Source organism: Psammomys obesus, unplaced genomic scaffold (assembly GCF_907164565.1).
Source record: "Psammomys obesus unplaced genomic scaffold, mPsaObe1.curated_primary_1811, whole genome shotgun sequence".
NCBI classification, from domain to species: Eukaryota; Metazoa; Chordata; class Mammalia; order Rodentia; family Muridae; genus Psammomys; species Psammomys obesus.
The window spans coordinates 12900237-12924861 of record NW_026589732.1 but is presented as its reverse complement, the minus strand read 5'-3'; the positions used below and the strand labels follow the sequence as shown (position 1 = coordinate 12924861).

The window sequence follows — 24625 nt, the reverse complement described above, 5'->3', positions numbered from 1 at the left end:
GTGAGACCATCTGCTTCCTAGACTAGACTGATGTCTGCTCGCTGATGTGATGAAGTAAAGGGGCAAAGTTCCTTCACTTTCTCTTATGAGGGTACTAAATCCTATTTGTGGGAACTCTGAATTCGTGGCTAAGTCACTTTCTAATAACTTGGTGTTAGGACTTCACTAGATGGATGGGGTGGGGCGTGGCCACTCTAAGCAGCCTCTTCTATTCTTTCCCCTCTTAAAGAAACGGCTTGAAATCGTGGTCAGGGTCTGTGCTCTACGTGTGGTGCTGAGAGTTTCCTAGAGTCTACCAGGTATGGAGAACCAACGTGGTGTGGCTAGATTCCATGTCTGTGTCCTCCCCTTTTAGCCAGTCTCACAGTTCTGTCTCAGCCCAAGCCGAGCCGCAGGTGGCCACCACACACTGGTGCTTTTCACATTCATCGTCTGCTTTGCAGCATCATACATAGCTCAGTCATCCTCACAGTTCACTCTAGTGATCCTTCCCAACGTGACTACCTAATGGGGTCCTAGGTAACATTTATGCTGAAGAAAATATTCTGTCCCTAGTCTAAACTCAAGAAATGAGCGAGAATGACTGAACATCTGTCTGCAGTGGTGGGGCTTTATTTATTTATTTTGTAAATGTGTTAAAACTTTATTATAAAGAACTTGCAGCCAGGTGCCATGACACACACCTTAGATTCTAACATTGGGAGATAGCGGCAGGTAGATCTCTGAGACGAGCCAGGGCTACATAGAGAGACAGACAAAAACCAAATCAAGCTAAAACAATTTTACAAAAAACCAAAAAGAAACAAACAAAAAAACCCCACAAAGCAAAATGAACGTTACCTAAACTTTCTACATCTTGGTGAGCTTCTATACAGTTAGAATAGCCATTCTGAAGCTGTGGGACATCACGCTGGATTTTATAACTTCACCATCAAATATATTTTATGTACCTACCTACCACCAAAAATAAATAAATAAATAAATAAATAAATAAATAGCCCAAAGCAATTAGCTTTTTATTCTCTTCAGTTACTGTGAGAATCTACTTTAAAGCACACATTTGAAATTATGTTTACTTGTAAATAACAACATACCTCAAAACCTACCATATTAAAGTAAGTCCATTTCTGAGAATCGGGAATTTGAGAGTACCTTACTTGGGTGGCCAGAAGCCTGAGAATCTTTGTAGCTGTTGCCAAGAAGCCTCAGTTCTTCATCATGGGAGCCTTCCTGTGGGGCTGGTCAAATGTATTCACATCACCACTGCTGTTGTGGGTGATGAATATTGTTATCAAATTATCTTTTAGTTAAATAGTGGTTATTCCTAAACTAGTTGTATACCCAAATCACCATACAGTGACTAGGATTTATTTAATTAATCTAGAGTAACTATAGCTGGGCAATAGTTACTCTCTCTTAAACCTCTAAGCCTGCATAGTTTCCTACCATTCAGATTTCACCCATTATCCTTGCTTTTAGTCATATCTTAGGTCCAGTTTATCTCTCCTCATGGTTCCAAATCCTATCCTGCTGATGTCTCCTCTCCTACTTGTCCTCCCACTCCCTTCCTTCTCCTCCCCTCCAGACCAGGATGTCCCACCCTGTTCTCTCCATTGCACAGCACTGGCTGGTTGTTTAACTTACAATATAGAGAACAAATGGTAGCATCTTTACACAAACATGAGACAGGTGATGATGAGAATAAGCATCACAATGCAATGTCCAGATTGAAACCAGATAGCAGGATAGAGAAATGAGCATTTGAATGAACAAGGGTAAATTGTATACAATCCATAAGAACATTCTACCAGCACACTGGTTTCCCCTAGGGAGAGACTGCAGTGACTTCGTCCCTTACCCTCTAGAGTAACCACGCTGTACTTCTGCTTTATTCTGCTCACTGAGGTACTCCCCTGCTTCCACCTTGTCAGTGCTGGGTTTACAGGCCTGTTTGTCACCACCCTGGTATGTGGTGCTGGGAATGGAACCAGGGCCTAGTGCATGCTAGGCCAGCACTCACCTCCTGAGCCACATCCCCGGCTTATTCTGCTTAGAAGTGCCTAAGGAGAAGGGGTGGAGCCTTTGCAATAGCAAAGAACTCTGTTCTCTAACCTTTGTGGTAAGTTGTTTACCTTCTTCCATCTGCACACAACCGCTCCTGAAAACATCAGCTTGACTCAGAAGGTTGACCTGGAAATCTGGTCCAGATAAGCTCTTTAAAGAGAGCTATTTCCTAAGTGTAACTCTTTCTAGCTATAGGAAAAATAGGACGTGCAGGATGTTTGCAGGCTAATGCTAAAAAAATAAAAAAGAAAAGAAAAGAAAGAACTGCTGGTGTACAGCTTCCTAAAATGCACCTGGACCCAGGTTAGCAGTTCCTTAATTAAAACTCACATCCCAGGAATTGCCTTCACATCTTGACATTGCCTTCTCAGTTGGTCGCCCTTTCTGTTGAAAGGCAACCCTGTGGGTAGCTCGTTTTCTCAGCCTGTGGAGGTTTGGGAGTAGGGAAATCCTTCATTTCATATTAATCCTTTCCTTTTTTTTTTTTTTAAGTCTGTAATTAATTTTGTTTGTTGCCCTTTGAGTCATGTTGCACTCAGTGTATAAGACAAAGCTGTCCCAGGATTTGTGCAGAGGTCAGCTCTTCTCTGCTTTTGCCTCCTTCTGGGACAGCTGGAGGACAAGTGCCTTGGCTCCCATGGCTGACTTTAAGATTTTACCGTCACTCCCTTAGCGTCCTCTTTAGATTTGGCTTTCTCGACTATGCCTTAGATTTGACTCTTGCCTGTAAGCCATTTATAATCTTATCACGGTGTGCCATCTGGCTGAGAATTTTCAGAAGCAGCAAGTTCTGGCTTGATTTTATTTAACAGTGCTTTATTTAACTTCTCTCTGTTCGCTTTTATTTTACTGCAACCAATAGCTCCTTCAAACCCCTTCAGATCACCTTAGCTAGGCCACCTAATTCTTGAGGGATGTTTTCTACTTTCCCTGTTATGAAGGGTGCTCACAAGTTCACTCATCTGATTGTTGAGAAACCCCACAGAAACAGACAGACACATACAAACACAGACAGACAGACACACACACACAGAGGGGGAGACAGACACACACACAGACAAAGAGAGGGAAAGACAGACAGACACAAACACACACAGAGAAACAGAGAGAGAGGTAACATCACAGTATCATGAAACCTACCCAGAAATGCAGCATGATGTTCATGGTCATCTGCTCATCACAAGTGAGCTTATACTTGAGAGAGAAACAAAGTTCCTTCTTCCTTGAAGGAGAGATCTGAGGGAGTTTCTGAATATGTTTCAAAATCACCAGTAAAGCACAGAACATAACTTCACTGAAGCAGGATCTCATTCTGTAGTTCAGATGGCCCGCAGGTTGCAGGCCTCCTGCCTTCACCTCCCTGGAATTGCAGACATGCACCGCCATGCCCAGCTCAGAACAGGAATTCTTTGCTACAGTTCCCAGCCTTACATGGCCAGTTCTTGGCCATCCATCACATGACACTGGTTTATGGTAGACCCTTTGCTCGCTGCATTCACCACTTCAGGCCTAGGACAGGCTCATCCCCAAAGCCTCTCACCCCTCAGTTTCTGTTCTTTAAAATACATTATTTCCTGCTGTTGTCAGCCTGCTACTATAAATTGCAGTTTCTCAGAGAAGAAAGAATAGAGAATTTCAGGTGGCTTCATGGGCACAATATTGTATGTTACATTTTTGCACAACACATACATTAAAATTATTTCTCCACCACTGTGTTCCTCCATATTTTCTCATTTTTTAGAATTTTACTTTACCAATGGAATATATGTTTTATGTGATTGAATTGCTTATCTATACTGCAGACATTAGAGGTAGGATTGGCTGTCTCAATCACTCATACATCCTGTTTTAATTACTTTTCTATTGCTCTGAAGAGACACCATGACCAAAGCAACTCTTACAAAAGAAAATATTTAATTGGGGCTGGCTGACAGTTTCATAGGGTTATTCAATGGTTATCATGACAGGAACTGGGCAAGGATGACCTACCTTCTGCAGTAAGGCCACACCTCCTACTTCCAAACCGTTCACCAACTGGGCTAGCATGCGAATATATGAGCCTATGGGGCCATTCTCATTCAAAACACCACACATCCTGAGGACTTGGAATGCAATAGATACTAAGCCTTTGTTGGAAAATAATAATGTAGATGAAAACAGTTCGTGCAAGGGCTTAGGAGGCAGAGCTCAGTCTGGGAGCATGCTACACCACCAGCTTAAGGACCTGTGTTTGGATCCCAGCCCCCTGTGTATGCAGTGACACACATCCAGAATCCCTGTGCTGTGGAAGATGCTGGAGACAGTGGGATCCTGGAAGCTCACTGGCCAGCTAGTCTAGTTGAAGAATACTCTGGGCTCACTGAAATACCCTGTCTTCAAAAAAAAGGTGGAGAGTCATTGAGGAAGATATACAAAAGCAGCCTCTGACCTCAACACACACATTCACACATGTGTATGTGTGAACACATGAACACATACTCAAAAATAAAAGAAATGTAGGGGCATTCAGTACATCTCTCTGCATCACTTGGCTCATCCCTAATGGTGATGGCAACCCCAAGGTTGAAATTTCGACATTTCTATTAATTCTAAGCTCTTAACATCTTAATTTAAAAACTTCTTGGTACTCAGCCACGGTCGCTCACCCCTGTAATCCCAGCACTTGGGGAGGCAGAAGCAGGCAGATCATTGTGAGTTCAAGGCCAGCCTGGTCTACAAACTGAGTCCAGGACAGCCAAGGCTACACAGAGAAACCATGTCTTGAAAACAATCAAAATAAAACAAAACAAAAAGTACTTGGTACAGAATGCTATCCTCTTATACTCCATTTTAGGTCTTTTTAAATTTTAAGTTTTACTTTATGTGTAAGGATATTTTCTCGCATGTATGTTTGTGCACCATTCGTGTATTGGTAGCCACAGAAGCGAGGAGAAGGTATTGGGTCCCCGCAGGCTAGGGCTATAGACAGGTGGGAGCTGCCATGTGGGTGCTGGAAAATGAACAGGGACCTCAGGAAGAGCAGCCAGTTCTGTTAACCACTGAGCCCTTTCTCCAGTATTTTATTTGGGTCTTTGTTTTCATTTCATATAAATTATTTCAAAATGAAACTCAGTATACATTTTCTAGTTGGTATCTATTTTTCTTTCTCTCTTTTTCTCTTTCTCTCTTTCTTTCTTTCTTTCTTTCTTTCTTTCTTTCTTTCTTTCTTTCTTTCTTTTCTTTCTTTTTTTGAGACAAGTTCTTACTTTTTAACCCTGGCTGTCCTGGAACTCGATCTGTGGACTAGGCTGCCTCACAGAGATCTGCCTGCTTCTGCCTCCCAAGTTCTGGGATTAAAGGCTTGTGCCACCACCACCCAGCTTCATCTAATATTTTTAAATAAGTATTTTGCATGTGAGTATTACACATGTGTTATTTTTCTGAGATGTTTTACAGATTTTCATTTGTTTTATGGTCTATACATCACCCTTTATATTTTATGTTAGAGTTTAAAACCAAATGATGAAACTCTTGGCGTTTCATGTACTTTGGGGCTGCTGCTAAACAAAACTGGGCTGTGCCACCTTTATGGCACAAGTACTGTTTCGTACACCCTGCCTGCTTAGTGAACAGTGGGGGTTGGAATGCAATGAGAGGTGTCTTTACTCAAAGCAGCTTGAGTGGAAACTGAGGAAACTATGAGTGCTGGGAACCTGTGTTTTGCCCTGTCCCGCTCTTATGTCTTTAAGATTTGTTGGGCCGCCTGGAGAGTATCTGGAACTGTGTGTCCTAGATAAGTGCCCTCAGGTGAACTCACAATCACAATTAATAGAAGCATTGTCCTGAGAAATGAAGCAAGATGCTGCCTGGCTGTGACGTCTAAAGCTATTGATCTAGTCTCTTGCATTCGTCTCATATACTGGGTTTAATTTTCTCTGCTTTTGTGAGAGCTTTCTCTTTTTTAAAGTATTGAAATATAAGTTGTTTCAATTTTTTTTATTTTTAGATTACTACACTTATTAACCATAAAGATAATACCAAAAAGTCTGATAAAACTCTGCAGGCAATTCAGCGTGTGGGACAAGCTGTCAATGTGGCAGTTGGAAGATTTGTTAAAGTAGGAGAAGCTATAGCTAATGAAAACTGGGACTTGAAAGAAGAAATTACTATTGCCTGCATTGAAGCTAAACAAGCAGGTATGTGAGTATTTATCTACCTTTGTTTGTTTGCTTGCTTGCTTTTTTTTTTTTTAGGAGACAAGGTAACTTTTGTTATGTAATCCTTGCTGACCTGGAACTCTCTGTGGTCAAGGCTGTCCTTTGAATTCAGAGATCCAACTGGCTCTGCCTCTGCCAAGCCTTGTGCTACCACACCCAGCTCATTTCCTTTTTGAGGCATATCTCAGTACCTAGCCCAGGCTGCCCTCAAGTTTATTGGAAATCCTCCTGCCTCAGTCCCCTGAGTGCTGGCATTATGGGTGTGTGTCACCATGCCATAGTTATTTGAAAGACTACTTATACCAATTTCATTATTCTGGATATTGTGGTGGTAATATTTTTATTTATTTATTTTAAGACAGTCTTACTATGTAGCCTGGTTGTTCTGGAACTCATTGTGTAAACCAGGTTGGCTTTAACTTGGAGTGATCCTCCTGCCTCTGGTCCTAAGTGATAGGATTACGGGTACAGTGTATGTACCACTACACCCAAAAAAACTTAGGGAGGTTTGTTTGTTTTCTACAGTGCAAGCTTCCACCAAGCTACATCCCTGATAAAATACTTTAGTTTTGCTTTGAGTTAGGCTATCCAGCTGGGAGGTGGTGATACACACCTTTAATCCCAGGGCTCAGAGCGAGTTCCAGGACAACCAGAGCTAAAATAGAGAAACCCTGTCTCGAAATAAGGTATTCTAGAACATTAATGAGCTTTGTTGGGCTTCTCTTGACTTCAGTTTTATGCCTGAAACATAGGATTCATTCACTGGTTAGAAGAGGGGCATGCCATGCTGACCATTAGCCTCTGAGATGGGCGATTTACAGAAGGGAGGTTGAGAGAGCCATAAGAATGAAGGTAGGAAGATTTCCTATGAAGTATTTACATGCAACAGCTAAGCACAGGCAATGGGATAGAGTTACAGAGAACAGAATACGTGGTGAGGTCTACTTGATGAGCAGATAGAAAGGGGTTGTTAATTAGAGGAACCTGAGGACTCTGGCTTGACTCTTGGGCTTCTAGCCATTTGTTGGTTTAGGACACAGCTTTATGTGGAAAGCAGAGGAGATGGCCTTACCTTATTTGTAGTTTATATTTTTTTCAACATGAAAAAGGATTTGAAATGGGTTATAATAAAAGACATGTTAAATAAATCTGTTAAAATAAGAGGAAAAATATGCCAGAATCTTTAGCAAAGATGAATATTTAATTGTACTTCCTGGAAAGCAAGAGAAAAATGTGAGAAACAAAGGGTTACATAATCCTCATTGTTCACTGAGAGGAAACAAACCAGTTTGTAAGAGGAGAGTCCTATTTTCCTGGCACCACATTATTTTGTGGGCACCTCTACAGCATGTTACAGAATACAGTGGACAATGCAGAGAGAGCAGAAAGACCTTCTCTAGTTGTTCTGTTAGGCCCAGCATGAGCCTAATTTTAAGAAAGGTATGAAGAGAAACCGGGAGACTAATCATCGATGCAAAATCGCAAGAGGTTTATTTTGACCATTGCACAATGGGGTCACCCCTGTTGGTTAGCAAGGAGTGGCCTTAGGTTTTTAAAAGACAAAGCATGGGAAATTCTAGGGATTGCAATCTTGGCAATTCAGGATTGGATTAGGTATTTAACTTTTAAAATAATTGGTTGGTTCTGGGCACCCTTAGGTCTGGTCAGCCCTGTCGTAAATATCTGGGGAATATCTGATCTTTAAGTCAGCTTGGAATTTCCTGCCATATGAAATATAGCCACAATTAAGGGTGGGAGAGTGATTAACTCATCCCATGTCTGTTCTGAGGAGTGGGGGTTACAGGCTTTGGATAAAAGGTTAGGAGCTATTCAGGAGAAGGATTGGGCCATTTGGTTCAGTTTCCAAAGTTTGTCTCACAGGCGCTGGACAGTGATTTTCTCTCCACCTAGTAGAGATCTCTGCTTGTTCTCTTCCTTATCTCTGCCCTCACAGATGGCTAATGTCAGGAACTTTTACATTCCTCTGTTCTCTGGAGAAGCACTAAGAGGCTTTAATTAACATGGGCAAAGCTTGAAAATATAAGTTGTAAGGCAATTAAAAGAAACATAGGTTACAAAGTTAGTCTGATTCTTTCAGTTCCTGGTAACAGCCATTGCTGAAAGCCCAGGGTGGGGGTGGAGCAGGATTTACAGGGAAAGAGCAGCATGAAGTCCTATGCCTCCTTAACTTTGTCGCCCTGTGCTCGGTCAAGGGGCTGCCAGCCCCAGCCAAGGACCAGGCAGGTCCCCTCTGTGGGCATGAGCCTCGCACATGTCTCTTCTAAGCTGACTGAAGTGCCTTTCACTCTATGAGAAGGCTCCTACCCCTACCTGTGAGCCTCCTGAAGTTGCATTATAGGGAAGCGTCACCCTCCAGATAGACTGAAGACTGAGGACTTGATGTGAGCCACTCCTGAAGGCTTTCTGGCTCAGTCAGCCCTAACGGCCATTTTTTCCCAGGCAGTTTGCATGTGCTTGAGGGAAAGAAGAGGAAGCAGTGATCAAGACCTAGAGCTTTAGTGTTGACTGCTTAGAGTCCAGGCTCGTCTGCTCCCTCAGGCAGAGGGACACTGGACAAGCCTCAGTGTTCTCATTTGTGGAGGCATTGCTATATGATGTGTGTGCATTTGGTGCGAAGAAATGTTCAACAGATTTTAATGCTGTAATAATTGCATTTTTTTCCTCCTCTCAATTGAGCCTCTGTATTGTTTTTGACCAGCTATCAAGATTTAAATTTTATTCAGCAGCTCTGTAAACATTTTTGTTAGCGCACCTCAGAGTTTTCCCTCATTGCTTGTACTAAATTAGAAATGGCAACTGTGAGCCTGCAAGCTCTCTGCCTTTCTAAAGGCTTCTTAGCAGTCAGCTCTTGGAAGAGCTGTGAGGGGAAGGAGACCAGGGCTTACTGCCCACTGCCTGATTTGTTGAATGCCCAGGGTTCAGTCAGAAAAGGGACAGTTCAGCAATGCCATCTGCACAGGATCTTATTGTTGCCTTTGGTGGCTGAGAATGATAGGGAAAAAAAAAATACACATTTTCCAGAGGAACAGAGGAAATACCTTTTTTTTTTCCAGTTATTGCTGCTATAACACAAACTTAGCCATTTTCTCTGTTGTTTCTACCACAATAAAGGATAGTTCTGAGCACATTTGTCTTCTGTAGTTTTTGCCTTCAAAAACTTTGTAACACAAAAATTTTATTGCTGTGCAACAGGTTAACTATTGTTGTGCAGTGGAAGTGGCTTGTCTGGACAACTCTGGGTCAGCACATGTTTTGATGTTGGGTGAAGGTGTGTGTTAGGCCTTAGTGATTTGCAGGCTTTACTGTGCTGGAGGATGTGTTTTGCATGTTCCCAATGGCACTGGCAGACTTTACTTTCTGGTTGACTGTCACCAAGTGGATCTCTTTGTAGTAGGACTGCCTGTGACCTGGTACTTGGTTTTCCTCAGAGAGAGAGAGAAAACAAGTCTCAGTTTTTAAAATTTTATGTGTATGTGTATGTCTGTGTGTGTGTCTGTGTCTGTGTGTATTCACACATATGCTACAGTGCACGTGTGGAGCTTAGAGGACAACTCTTGGGAGTCAGTTCTCCTTATCATGGTTCTAGAGATTAAAGTCAGGGTATCAGGCTTGCATGACAGGTGATTTTGCCCACAGGCATCTCACTGGCGAGGATGTGATCACTTAATTTCAGAAGTGGCATACCGTCTCTTCTGCCTACCAACCTGAGGGAGAGAACAGCTGGCTGATGTAGGTACTAACAGGTAGAGCTCTCAGGGAGCCATCTTGGAGGCTGGCTACTGTAAATACTGATTTATTGGTAAAGCATCAGTTAGTTACCCGTATTGAGTGGCCTGTGTTTTGTGTATACCTTCCTGTATCATTTCAAATTTCTACTGTCTGAAACTAAATTTGTCATTTTTGTCCTAACTCTCTTTAAATGATTTGGTTTATAATTCTGAATTTTTTCTTCTTATCATTGGTTAGATACTAATTTTATATATTTTTTTCATATTGTCTCCCAAATCACTTTCTTCTTTATGTTCCTCTGGCTGCCATCTGCAACGTATCTTCATCTGTCCCCCTAATCCCCACAGCCACCCTGCTTTACCTCTATCTTTTCCAGTCTGTTCAATGTGTTTCCAATGACTGACCATTCTAAATATTGACTGTTTTATGTCCTGTGCTTTGTCTGAAAAGATTCTAATACTTTTTCCTTAAGATTTTTGTGCTAATGGCTGAGACATTATTGCATGTATATAATAAAATTAACAATAGGTCTTTTGTGAGAAACTCAGGCATTAGACATACATATTTTAGCACCCCAAAATTTATCTTAAGCAGAATTATTTTAAAAATACTGTTAACTATAACAATAAGGGGTTTTAGAGAATATCACATTGTATTAATTATTGCTAACACAACATGATGGGTTAGACCTCGTCCATAGTGGTGGAGTGAAGGCATGGTGGCAGTTGCTGGGAACTGGGGCCTTGCATCTTGAATGGCAAGCAGGAATTAGAGAGAGCGACCTAGTAACGGGGGATGTCTCAAGGACCGCCTATAGTGACACGCTTCCTCTGAAGCAGTGCCATCAGCAACTGGAGCTCTCATTCAAACCAGCACACAAAGTTTGCCCTCATCTTTTAGGAGAGCAAATGATTGTGTAGTGTTAATAGTAACTGTCCGCGAAGCTCCCATGCATGTTAGAGCGAAGATGGGAGAAAGTCTGCCTTTTTGTTTAAGAGTTTTAGTCTCAACATAATCTTTTCTCTTTCTTGTTAGGAGAAACAATCGCAGCACTCACAGATGTGGCCAAACTAAATCATCTGGAATCGGAGGGCCAGATCACAATTTTGACAGACAAAACAGGAGTTGTGCAGGCCGCCAGGCTGCTGCTGTCCTCGGTGACAAAGGTGTTGCTGCTGGCAGACCGGGTAGTCATCAAGCAGATAGTGACATCAAGAAACAAGGTACTCACTCTGGCCATGCTTGTGTCTCAGGTGGTTCAGAATGCTTGTTGAGGTGAAATCCTGATAATTTGACAATGCTTTTAATTACCTATTTTTAAAATATTTATTTATTTATGTATATGAGTGTTCTATGTTCGGGTGCATCTGTATGACAGAAGAGGGCATCAAATTCCACTACAGATGATTTTGAACCACCACGTGGTTTCTGGAAATTGAACTCAGGACCTCTGGAAGAATGACTGGTGCTCTTAACCATTGGCCATCTCTCCAGCCCCATTAAAAAGAATGTATTTTATACCTATCATCTCCAATTTACTGAGCCTAAACTCTTTATTTCTATTAAAAAATTGTATGTATATAAGCGTTTGCCTGAATGTAAATCTGTGTACCGTGTGCATGCCTGGTGCTCACAGAGGCTAGAAGAGGGCTTCTGGAGTTACAGATGCTTTGAGCTGTCATGTGGGTGCTAGGAATTGAACCTGGATCCTCTGGAAGAGCAGCCAGTGCTCTTAACCACTAAGCCAGCTCACCAGCCCCAGGCCTAAACTTTTAAATGCAAATAATGTTTCTCATTTAATAACAACGATAAAAATCTTGTTGAGGCTTAATGCCAAAAGCCTTAAATGTACAAAAATTTGGAAGACAATCGAAGCTGATGTGGTATGTGGCAGAGACCCAGTTAAAAATGATCCTTAACGCTTTAGTATTTCTTATCCAAATCAAATAGTAACAGTTTCTAAGCTAAAGACAAATGTAAGTCACGTGGGCTCTGGCTGTAGCCCAGTTGGTAGAGCGCTTGTCTAGCATGCAGTAAGGGCTGGGTTCAGTCCTCAGCACCACATAAAATGGAATGTGGTGATATATATCTGTAATCTCAGCACTTGGGAAGTGGAGGCAGGATGGTCAGGAGGTCAAGGCCAGCCTCAGGTACATTGAAGTTTGAGACCAGCCTGGGCTACATGAGACCCTGCCTAAAAAAAAAAATCTGAAACTATAATTATTCACAGCTACAAAGTTTCCATATGTTTCCATTAAGAGCCCTTAAATATTTCTGAAGAGTCGCAAAACTTAAAGAATGGACTTAAACTCTTCTCCTGTAGACCGTGGCTATGCTCCCCTCATTGGGAACCAAGTGCCTTTGCTTTCGGGGGATAATCCCCAATGTGAGGAGAAGGCAATCAAATCAGCCAGGGCAGAGGTGCATTCTCTCAGTAGGATCTGAGGCTAGCCCTGCAGTAGGATCTGAGGCTAGCCCTGCAGTAGGACCTGGGGTTAGCCTGCAGTAGAATCTGAAGGTAGCCCTGCAGTAGGATCTGAGGCTAGCCCTGTCCATGCCCCATCCTTATCATAAATGTTGAGTGAACCAAAAAGTAAAATTTTAAAGAGGAAAAAGAAATAAGAGAGAATGACAGAGGAAAGAAAGATTTTCCTGTCTTCTCTTATCTGTGGGAACTGCTTGTGTTTCCTGAGCTGCCTGTGCAGGTTAGCAGGCCAAATGCCCTCCCTAGACTCATTAAAAATGAGCAAACACAGGATATCAGTGTTTTTCTAACCTATCTTGGTCTGACCAAAACTCCGTAGTTACTGTAGAAAAAACTGTCAGAAAATGTGTTTCACATTTACTTACTGTATTTCTTTTGTCAAAGAAACGGCTTTTTCTGAGAGTTGTGCTGTGCACAGGTCCAATTCTGTTCGTTCCTGACTGCCTGAAGCTTCTTGGCAGTTGATTTATTCTATGCAGCAGCTCCGGACTGACATCAACTCTTTTCCAACTGTGAACTCCTAAACCACCTCCTTACTCCTCACTCTGTAGATTATCTCCCTTCCCTTTTTTTTTTAACTGGGGTTCCTCTAATTGTGGTTCAATGACTTGTACAGTTTCTGTTTTGTTTTGTATTTTTCTCCTCACTGTTTTCTTAGTTCTTGCTACTACCTTTTGTCAATTTTCTGTTGCTATGACAAAATACCTAAGGCTAGGTACTTTATAAAGAAAGGAGATTTACTTAGCTTCAGCCTCTGACTAGACAAATAGGTGAGCTCCAGATTTAGGACCTTGCCTCAGAAAATAAAGAGGACAGCAATTAGTGAATACACCTAAAGTCAAGCTCTGTCCTCCACATATGTTTACACATGTTCATCCAAACACATATTTGTTTACATACATGAATAGATGCACATATACCAATAATTAGTTCAAATGAAAAATGTTCAAGATCATCCTCAGTTCCATAAGGAGTTTGAGGTCAGCGTAGATTAGTGACTGTGTGCCAACAAAACAAAACAAAACAAAACAAAACAAAACAAAACAAAGAAACAAAAACTCCTGAGTACATGGAGCAAAATCTCATTCATGAAGTCAAGTGTAAAGAAGCAAAGAATGGGCAGAATTGCTGTTCCTGCTGTGCTCAGACATGGCTTTGAGTGTTTCCCTAGGTCCCTGTGCCGGGACCTTGGGCCCTAGTGTAGTCATGTGAGAGTTGGTGGAATCTTTACAAGGTGAGGTCTGTTAAAAGGCAGGTAAGTCATTGCAGGCATCGCCTCCAGAGCTGATTAATACAGCCTTCCAGAACCTCTTAAGAGTTACTATTATTAAAATTTAAGATTGACTGTGGGAGTGGGGGGACCTGTAATCTCATCTCTTGAGAGGATGAGGCAGGAGAATCACCATGAGTTCAGGACTAGACTATGGGGCTACGTAGAGAGTCTAAGGCCAGCCTGTCGCATTAAAAGACCCTACAGAAACCAGAGTCTACATTCAGGCAGAGACACGTCCTTGACTCCTTTAAGGGTTAATCAAATAGGGAAGGTCAGGGGCCTGCCTATGAGACCCCTAGAAAGGTGATTTGGTTTACCCAGGACAACATGCTTTCCCTTTTCAGAATTCTTTCCCCCTAGTACAGCCTTTAACCCCGAGGTTTACCTGCTTCTATGCTGGGTCTGCCTTTTCTTTTCACCTGCCTTTTTCTTGCAAATGCTTTTTAACTCCCTAAGCCCTATTTGTTCATTTTTTTTCCTTTGAATTTGTAAGTAAATCCACATCTCTTTATCCTAAAACCAAGTCATTTCTCTAATCGGTTCTAATCTTTGTTTATGTTTTAGAGGTCCTTCTCGTGTGTTTTCTTTTTTTCTCAGCTTTCCCATGGAATTTGGAGCTTCCCTGTTTCCCTTCACTCTCTGTTCAACTCTGGAAGTCTCAGTCTGTTTGTTTGTCGCCCAACAATACGTCGTGGGTATAAGCATGTGACAACAATGAAATACTTCCTGTTTTGCAGATTCTTGCCACCATGGAAAGGCTAGAGAAAGTACAGAGTTTCCAAGAATTTGTTCAAATATTCAGCCAGTTTGGAAATGAAATGGTGGAGTTTGCACATCTAACGGGAGACAGACAAAATGTATGTACTTATCAGTTAGAAAAGTCTTCATATAAACTCATACCTTTTAATTTGGATGGAATTGTGAGCTTTTAAATCACTTGAATTGACTTGTTTATTCACTACTTCTATGACCTTGCTCTTAAAATCCTTTCTAAGTAATCCAGTATGCGTAGTAGATTGATGAGTCTTTTTTTTTTTTTTTTTTTTTTTTTTTTGTATATATATATGGCAGTTAATAATGTTTGCAATGGAAATGGTCTGGCTGTGTGGAAGGCCCAACACGAGTGCTTTCCCTGTCATCAAATATTCCATGGGCTCTTCTGACATGGCTCAGGCAGATAAATTGAACTGGTATTTGTAATTTTAGAATATTTGATATATATTTGTTTACTTACCATACTAGATTAATATTAAGAACACATGCCATTATTCTATTTGCTCTGGCTATATTATGTTAGGTATTTAGTGAATATCATTGCATTTAATATTCAAAGCATCTCTACAAATTGGGTATTGTTATTAGTATTTTATGCATAAGAAAACCAAACTTGAGATGAAGGGCTTTTTTTCTAAGGTCACTGCTAATGGATAGAATTTGGTTAAGTCTATTCCTAACACCTATCATTCTTCAACTTTAACTTGGTGCCTATTCTTTGGGACCTGCTCCCCAATTCAGACCAATACTTCTACATCTGGGCACGTGGAAGACCACAGCATGTCTAGAATAGGCTCTTTCTGGTTGGGTTGTTTGCTTATGAATCCATCTTGACCTGTGGTACTGAGATGCCTCTAGGTGTCCTCTCCTAGGCCACTCCTTCAGTTTTGGACATGAGCTTTTCTGGTTGCAGCTACAGTTGGCAGATGGACATGGATCTGGAAAATGGCAGGCTGGGTAGCAGCATTTGTCTCTTAAAACAAAACAAAACAAACAAAACTGAGTGTATAGGTGCCTGGCAAGATAGTTGAGGTGCTTGCCCGATTTCACTCCCCAGGATCCACATGGTAGGAGGAAATAACTGATTCCTGCAAGTTGTCCTCTGACCCCTTCATGAATACTATGGCATATGCATGCGTATGCATGTGTGTGAGCACACATGGATATACACAGACACACATCCAAACACATGCATACTCGCAAATGCATGTGTTTGTACACTTTTGCACAAATAAATGTGCCAGTGCTATTTTTTAACTCTATTTTCTTTGGGGTTTCTTATGGCTCTACCGTCTTCTAACCCCCAACCCTAGGTAGAGGAGAAAGAAATTAGTGGAGAAGGGGTGTAGTTCTTTTTAGCTCCTTCCTGCTGGTTAGGGTCATTAGGTTCCTTGGGATGAGTCTAATCTTTGTTTCAGGATATCTCCAACTTCTCCTCACACTGCATCAACAGCAGCCAGGAGCAACAGGGAGGAGCACTAGCCTCCTTCTTCCTTGGAGCCCCTCTTCTCCCTGGACTCTGGCAGTTATTCCCTCTCCAGAGTCCTTAGGTTTAAACTATTTGCAGCTGGCAACAAGCCCCTCTCAGAGCCCACACAAGGCAAACACATTGCTGCTGTGGACAGTCTGAATCAGATCCATATTCTACACCTAGGATTAAAACAAAAACATATTTATGTTACATAACTGAGTTTTTTAAAGACATCAAAACTTCCACTACATAAATGTAGTATGAATTTTTAAAAGCTACCTGTGTAGCACCTTGTTTCATTTTCTGCTCTGCCACCATTATTCTTGAATACTTTTGTTCAATTTCTTTATCTTTTTCTCTCTTCATTTTCCCCCTTCACCCCCTCCATTCTTCCCCTATAAAGATTACTAGCCTAAGTATTTTTATGACCATTTATCATCTAACATTTTCTGCATCACTTGGGTGAATGTGGCATGACTGAGATTCCAAAGCTTGTTTTGCTGTTTTTGGCTGTGCTTCCTGCTGGCCACACAACTGGAAAACTTCCACTGTTATTTTGATTTGTAGTTAGAAATTTGGTATGGAGCCAGGATGGTGGCTCACTCCTGTAATCCCAGTACTTAGGGTTTTCTTTTTTCCCCTCTAAATGGAGCTTTGAGCATATCTATCTATCTATCTATCTATCTATCTATCTATCTATCTATCTATCTATCTATGTATCTATCTATTTATTTATGTTTGTTTGTTTGTTTGTTTGTTTGAAATAGGGTTTTTCTATGTTGTTTTGTCTGTCCTAGAACTTGCTACGTAGACCAGGCTGTCCTTGAACTTACAAGCATCCACCTGCCTCTTCCTCCCAAGTCATGGGCCATCACTGCTCTGCTCAGCACTTGTGATTCTAAGGGAGAAGGATCATCACGAGTTTAAGGTTAATCTAGGGTACCTAGTGACTTTTAGGGTAATCTGTGTAAGACCCTGCCTCAAAAGTCAAACCAGAAAATAAAATTGGTCTGGAGAATATTAGTACAGAGAATATTTCTATCCAGTTCAGTAGGACTATGGTCAAATCTTTTAAAACTTGTATACTAAACTTGTACACTTTGGCTGAAGAGTAGCCCTGGCTGCCCTGTAACTCACCGTATAGATCAGGCTATCTTTAAACTCATAGAGATCTTTCTGCTCTCTGCTTCCCCAGTACTGGGATTAAAGGCATGCGCCACCACACCACCCACAGAGTGCTTGGTAAGTGCACTGCCTGGCTTGCTTTCTTAGTATTTGCATCAGGAGTTCAAGACCTTTATTCCTTAATTTGGTCAGTATCCTGAAAATAGCCACCAGCTAGCTCCTTTCTCCATACCCAGATTGTCATGACTTACTTTTGGGCATTGGGGATATAACAGTAAAGAAGCCAAAGCCTCTGCCCCGGGGAGCTTCTACTTTAGGGGGAACAGGAGGAGGCAGGCAAGCGATCTCAGAGAGGGAAACCATGGGTGAAGGGTGTGACCATTTATTTTCACCGAAGCAGAGATGGTTTAGAAAACATTCTCATCTCTCTGAACAGTGTGACTGGCTTTTTGGATGTTACTGTTGAGTGAATGGTTTTTCAAAAGACCAAGTTGCTTATATGATCTTAGACTGCCCTGTGATTGGATTTCATCTCCAGGATTTGAAGGATGAGAAGAAGAAGGCCAGAATGGCAGTAGCGCGGACTGTGCTTGAGAAGGGTACCATGATGCTACTCACGGCTTCAAAGGTAGGAGCCTCTGGTCTGTGCTGCTCACGCTAGCACACAACGAGAAAACACCTGAGCAAAGGCACCAAATGTGGCACATTCACATTTCTGTTTCATTTAAACTGAGGACTAAACTCAGTACCTTGTGCCTGCTAAGCATGTAGTCTACTAATGAGCCTCACTTCAGCCCTCAGTTCTGGAGAGATGAAAATAGTAACTTACAACCAAGACTACTGCCCTTCCTGCCTCAGCTTCCGAATCTGAGCCCACTTTGATTCAGCAGCTCAGCAGAAGAGAGTGGATCGACTTCTGCAAACAGAGCTGCCAGGCACTGCCCCTCATTGCAGGCCTTGCCAGGCCATGGGATCTAGCAAAAGCTGAGCAAGGCAAGACTGGCTAAGTAGAACTTGTGAGGTGTGTAGAATGAAGCTCCTGTTGGTTTCTTCCACGAATTTGTGGCCTCTTCTTTCTGCTACTATTTTTATGAAATGATGGGCCCAAAGAGTGTGTTCTCAAACAGCAATTGGTATAGTTCAGGGATGGTAAACATCTCCATTTGTAGAGTTTGTAGAGAATTGCCTTTTCTTCTGCGAGTATTTACTGATGTGCTGGGATTAGCAAAGCCACAAAAGCAGAGACAGAACCCTCTGTTCGTATCTAGAACCTGGAGTAGATCTTAATTCACATCACATTTTAGAAGTGAAAGATGCCGCCACAGTCATCTGGCACCTTGTTCAGTTTCCCCCATTCTTTCTCATTCTTGCTTGTGCGAGGCAGCACTGTACAAAACAGGCTTAAGCATGATAAAGACGTTGGGCTTTTCTATCACTGAAATCAAGATGAACATAATGTTGATGTCTGAAGATGCAACTTTGCTCTCTGATCATTCACTTAACCTTGCTGTCACTTTTTACTCATCCTGCTTCCACACTAGTGAGGAGAGGCTGCTGGGGGAGCCAGGGGCCCAGGAGATTTGGGTAAAGAACCATTTTTATTAGCATGGCATGCTCTCTGTGATTTTACTGTTATGATAAGAGTTATTACTAAAATAAAACCCTCAACTGCTCTAAAGACGTGTCTCAGGCATCCCAGCTGTGACTCCGCCCATAAAAACAAAGAAGGAGTGTTTGACCGGATGAGGGTAGCCCTGGAGAAGGTCATTGAGATCGTGACTGACTGCAAACCCAACGGAGAGACTGACAGCTCCTCCAGCATTTTTACTGGGATTAAAGAATTGAAGGTAAGAATACATAGTAATTTCTGCTTGCTTTTTTTTTTTTTTTTTAATTTAAGAGAGCATCCTTATGTATAGTGTCCATATTTTGGGTAAGGATTTAGAGTGGTTCTTCTGGGGGCTGGAGAGATGTCTCACTGGCTTAGAGTGCTGGATACTTTGAAGAGGAGCTTCAAAGTTAGTTTCCTAGTGTCCAAGTCAGGTGAATCCCAACTGCATGTTACTCCAGGGAATTTGACACACTCTTTTCTTCCCTGGTACCCATACTCATGTGCCACCCCTCCCCCTACCATACACATAATTAAAACAAAGTTGCTCTTCACAGAAAGCAACATATCTCAGGGGCTGGAAAGGTGGCTCAGTGGTTGAGAGCACAGGCTGCTCTTGCAGAGCACCGGTTCATTTGCTGTCACCCACATGGTAGCTCACAGCTGCCTGTAACTCCAGTCCCAGGAGCTCTGCTGCCCTTTTCTGGCCTCCATAGGCACCAGGCATGCACACGGTGCACATATGTACATACAAGCAAATCACTCATATATTTCTTAAATCAAATATATTTCTTTAATGTAATGCTATTCTGTGGAAACCTAACAGTAAGGAGTACGGGCTCAGAGTTATGTTGACAGACAGCACAGGTCTTTGGAGCAGCGGACTCGTTGAGCTGCTGCTTTAGTTGGACCCCTCTATCTAGAAGCACAAGCAGCAGGATGCTCGCAAGCAGCGCAGTCTCTGTCGGGGTCCCTGCCCTTCTTGTGTGATCGAGACTCTATAGAATAACAGCATTGCCACTGCCGCCACTGCCATCGCCACCACTGCCATCGCCACCACTGCCATCGCCGCCACTGCCATCACCGCCACTGCCATCGCCACCACTGCCGCCGCCGCCGCCGCCGCCGCTGCCACTGCCACTACCGCCACCAATTACAGCCCTACAGTAAATCCTACTAACGTTTGGAGTGCTCCCTCTGTGCCAGTTCCGTCCGAGACCTTTAGACGTGTGGACTCCTGGAGTCCTCACCAGTACTGTTGTCATTCGTGCTGCTAGGGAGGTGAAGAGGCAGAGATGAGAGGAGATTGCTGCCTCAGTACCAGAGCTGAGATTTGAATCCAAGACATCTGACTTCACATCAGGAGGGCCCTATGGCGTTTTCTACCTCAGTGCCCCCATTTTCCGAATGGGAAAACCAAGGCCCTGCAATATTACCTGATATGCTAATGGTTACACACCCATGAAAAGCAGGGCTGAGATGGGCATGGTGTTCTTTCTGTCTCACTGCCCCTTGCCCTTGTGTGAAGATCGAGGTCAGAGCAGGGAATTGTTTTCCCTGCTGACCATTGCATGAGGAGGCACGCCTGAGGTGGGACCCAGCCATGTATCTCAGGCTGATCTCACACTGCAATCCGCTTGTCTCAGCTTCATGAGTCCTGGGATTACAGGCATGGAGTATGATGACTGCCTTGATACAGGTTCTTTTTGATGGAGAAATAATCTATAGAGAGAAATGTAGTACTTTCTTTTGTTTGGTATTGTGAATAAATATACATGTCTTATGTAAACAGAGTTCAGTAGCCTTCAAAAGACCAATATAACTCCAAGTTGTGTTTAAACACACACACACACAGAGAGAGAGGGAGAGAGAGAGAGAGAGAGAGAGAGAGAGAGAGATGGCCTAAAATAAAAATAACAATCAATAATATAAGTGATGTGAGTTGCACATGATTAACTTAGTTTCAGTTCTTCAGATTCTCAGGTCGTCATTACCTGTCCTTGTTAACTTAAAAAAGTTACCACCTTTATTTCTTCATGTGTGTGTCTGTGTGTGCACTACTATGTGTGGACATCAGATGACAGCATGTAGGCGTCAGTTCTCTCCTTTCTGGAGATTGAACTCAGGTCATCACATCAGGCTTGGTGGCATCAGTCTTACCTACTGAGCCATTCAACAGCCTCTATTCATGTTCTTTTTTTAAAACTAAAAAGAAAATTACTCAGGATGGAGTGATTATTGGACACAACTCAGGCCGAGAATAAGGGCAACATTCACTTTGTCTATGGTATCTTGACTTTCCTAAGGTGGTATTTCATAGACCATGTTAAAATGGGGCCCATGTAAGGGTTAACTTGAAACAACTGGTAGGACTTTAAAGTGCAAGGTCTACGTGAGTGCATTCATTAATTGTGATCACAGTCGTGATCATTACTACTTTTTGTCCCCTAGTCCAAGGTGTCTCTTTAACATATTTAGTGGGCTAGAGGTTGCAGTGGCATATATATGTCAAGAAAAAAAGATTTCACAACTGAGTCCATTATACATTCAAGGAGCTTTACATATGGGGCAGGTGAAGCAAGGGAACCCTTAGAGTCTTCAGTGAGTAGATGGGCTGCTAGGGTATTGAATGAAAGGTAGGCCGGAGAAACTTTTCTGCTAGATGTTAGCCCTTGATTCTGGAGCTGGAGAGGACTCATGTGGCATTGTTAGGTTTACAGCTGAGAAAGGTGAAACAACCTTCCCAGGAGAGGATGTTGGTGTCAACGTGTGCTGTTGGGGACATAAATCAAAATACAGAATCAGTTAGGTGACTGGGAGAGTCTGCTGGGTGGGAAGGCAGACTTGGCGCTCTTTCTAGCCCACCTCACCCTCTGTCCACCTGCTGTGGCTTAACACATATTCTCACCTGAAGGCAGACTTCTTTGGGACTGTGTCTGGGCATTTTCTCCAGCTGCAGATACTTCACCCGGAGTCTGGTTTGTTATTTCTACCAATTCTACAGACCGGTACTTTTTCTGCCTTTGAATTTTCTGATCTCCTGGGAAGGTCATTGTATTAACAGCTCTTGAAGCAAGGCCTTGCATGGCCATTGATGACTCCTGAACAAAGTGCTCTCCCAGATAACTGGAGAATATATGACCAATCCTCCTATGCCTGGAAAAAGACTTGTTAGCACATCTCTGGGACACTGTTAGAACCTGGAGTTCATTTGGGGGATATTTACATGGATGCCTGCTCCTTTTGCTCTCAGTTGAATATTGAAGCTCTTCGTGAGAATCTTTACTTTGAGTCCAAAGAGAACCTTTCTGCTGCATTGGAGGTCATCTTAGAGCGTGTGGAGGACTTCACTGACTCTGCCTATACCAGCCATGAGCACAGGGAGCGAATCTTGGAGCTGTCTGTTCAGGCAAGAACAGAACTGCAGCAGTTCATTTCCGTGTGGATGCAAGCGGTAAGGAATGTGTTTATTAGAGTAAACCTTAAGTAGCTTTTCACTTAACGATTAGAGAGATATGGAAGGTAATACAACCAGCAGGATTATGAATTTGGTCAGTGCAGGGCAAGCATACATTATCCCTTTTCTCCATTTCAGTGGGCAAAATATGCCTTCCCTATAGTTCACAGAATTTGCCAGGCTATTGCCAGGTTGTTGATCCTCCCCTTGGCCAGGCTGCATTCTATGCTATCATTGCCATCTATAGTTTCCCTGTTACCTTCACTCTCCTGACAAACTCACTCCTGGAAAATACTTTCCCAAATGCTTCTTTAGTGTGGAGACCAAAGGAATAAACCTTTTGGAGGTCCTTGAAGCATGAATCTGCTGCTGGTGACATTCAGTTGTGTACTGTGTGTAACTCTGAGCACAGCTGATATACGGATGATGTTTTAGAATGCCCACTGAGGTCTAGAGGCAATGAAGATCAGGGTAGACCCAGATGGCAGGTAGAAGTCGATCAGTCTCCCACAGATTCCTGGACTAAATCAGCCAGCAGCCACTTAAGAGCCCTGAATGGCATGCTTTCAACAGCAGGGTGAACAAAAGCTAGAGAAGACCACACAGGAAGTTTGTCCCAAGTCTCATACCAGGGGATTGTGGAAGGGGACTAGGGGGTGGTTTGAGGCATGTTCTGGAAACTTTTTATATATTTTTTAACCCTGGGCTAAGTCACGAAATATTTAAAGTAGCTCACAGCACACAGGTCAGATGGGTGGAATGAATCTGGATAATAATGAATGAAAGTTTTGAACCAGGCACAGTGGTGCACACCTGTAATCCTAGTACTCTGGGAAGGCAGAGTCAGGCGGATCTCTGTGAATTGGAGGCCAGCCTGGTCTACAAAGTGAGTCCAAGACAGCCAACAGAGAAACCTTGTCTTGAAAACAAGCCAAATCAAACAAACAAAAATTTTGGCATTAAGGAGGAAGATGGTGTGAGATTTAGAAGAAGGCAGCAGCAGTTAACTCCATGGTAGCTATGTTGATTTGTACATAAAGAGTAGAGAGAAGTCACCCATTTGGGGGATATTTCCTGCACTGCACATGGCCTGCTCTCTGGAAGTCTTGCCATAATTGAATGTTATCAGACATGTGGGCAATGCCTGGTGTTTGGAGTGTGTGTGTACTATGTAGTATGAAGAGGAGGCTGCTTTAGTGGTAGGTCCTTGACATGGAATACTAAGTTTCTTGTGATGATATGTGCTCAGTGTGGAGATGTGATTTTATTACTGCTAGCTCTGGAGCTGACAGTCTTCCCATATGCCTTGGCTCCCTGGTCTGTCTGCTTGCTGTGCTTTCTATTATGTTCTCCTACAGTTGTGGCTGAATGCCTTCTACCTGTAGGTGCCAGAAGCCTAAAGAGAACTAAGATAGTCTTTGCCCACCATAACTTTGCAATATAGAAAAATGAGGGATGAGGTGTGACAAGGACACAAAGAAACCATCTTAAGTTTCTTGATAGATGCTATGCTGAGGGAACTACAGGGAGTGAAGTTAGAATTAGGGAAATAACTCTAGAAGGCTCCCAGAAGGCATTGGGATTAAAATGTGCCACAATTTGTAGTGACTACTGAACTGGGACAACAGGTTAAAAAGGTAAAGTGACCTCTGTGTATTCTTCTCAAAATTTCAGCAGAGCAGGAAGACAAAGAGTGCTGCCGAGGAGCTGGAGCTCACCATTCTGAAGCTCAGCCACAGCCTCCACGAGCTGAGGAAAGAAGTAAGGAATCTGACCCATGGTCTCCTGCTGTAGGATGTGTGTGAAGCACGCGTGCATTAGTGTGTTCCTGTGCCTACACAATGCCCGACTTTACCGCTCTGTGATGTCACTTATGAACACTATTCTCAAAGCTCACACATGAACAGGCATAGCAGCCTTATTCACAATAGCTGGGAACCACCTAGATAGCCGTCAACAAGGCTCATTGATAGGTGACTTGAGGCTAGCTCTACCAAATACTATCTGGCAACAGGGCAGTTAGATGGCTCAGAAGCCACACCATGCACCAAGTCAAAGAACCAGGCATGGAAGAGTGAGCAAGCATGTGCTTTCATTTAGAAAAAAAAAAAAAAAAAAAAAGTCTAGGTAAGGAGAATTAGAGATTTTGAGATATTTACTGCAAAGGGTCAGAGGTGGCTTTTTTGGAGGCGTGAAGATGTTTGAAATATTCAATGTGGAGGTAGTTCTATGGCTTGTGAGTCTGTAAGACTCATCAGACTGTACCTTTAAACAGGGAACATTTCATGCCTCATTGAAGTGAGAGTTTTTTAAATGTCCTTGAGTTGAGGAGATTTCCTTGTTCCGGGATGAAAACGTGCTCATCCGTGGCCGACTTGGGCCCTTAGAGTTGGAAGTCCTTTGGTCGCTTCTCAGCCTGGT

General features: G+C 42.6%; 1 protein-coding gene across 3 annotated transcripts in view; it reads left to right on the top strand.

Annotated features, from left to right (window-relative positions):
- The window catches only part of Ctnnal1 (catenin alpha like 1), a 52989-nt gene that overhangs the window by 6893 nt on the left and 21471 nt on the right, over window positions 1-24625 (top strand). For 2 of the 3 annotated variants that reach the window (XM_055605376.1, XM_055605374.1), the window contains exons 2-8: window positions 6050-6239; window positions 11046-11233; window positions 14506-14625; window positions 17677-17766; window positions 18818-18985; window positions 22001-22201; window positions 23879-23965. In XM_055605376.1, the coding sequence (XP_055461351.1) occupies window positions 6050-6239; window positions 11046-11233; window positions 14506-14625; window positions 17677-17766; window positions 18818-18985; window positions 22001-22201; window positions 23879-23965 (1044 nt within the window). The remainder of the gene's footprint in view (window positions 1-6049; window positions 6240-11045; window positions 11234-14505; window positions 14626-17676; window positions 17767-18817; window positions 18986-22000; window positions 22202-23878; window positions 23966-24625) is intronic. The other variant, XM_055605375.1, reaches the window with a different exon arrangement.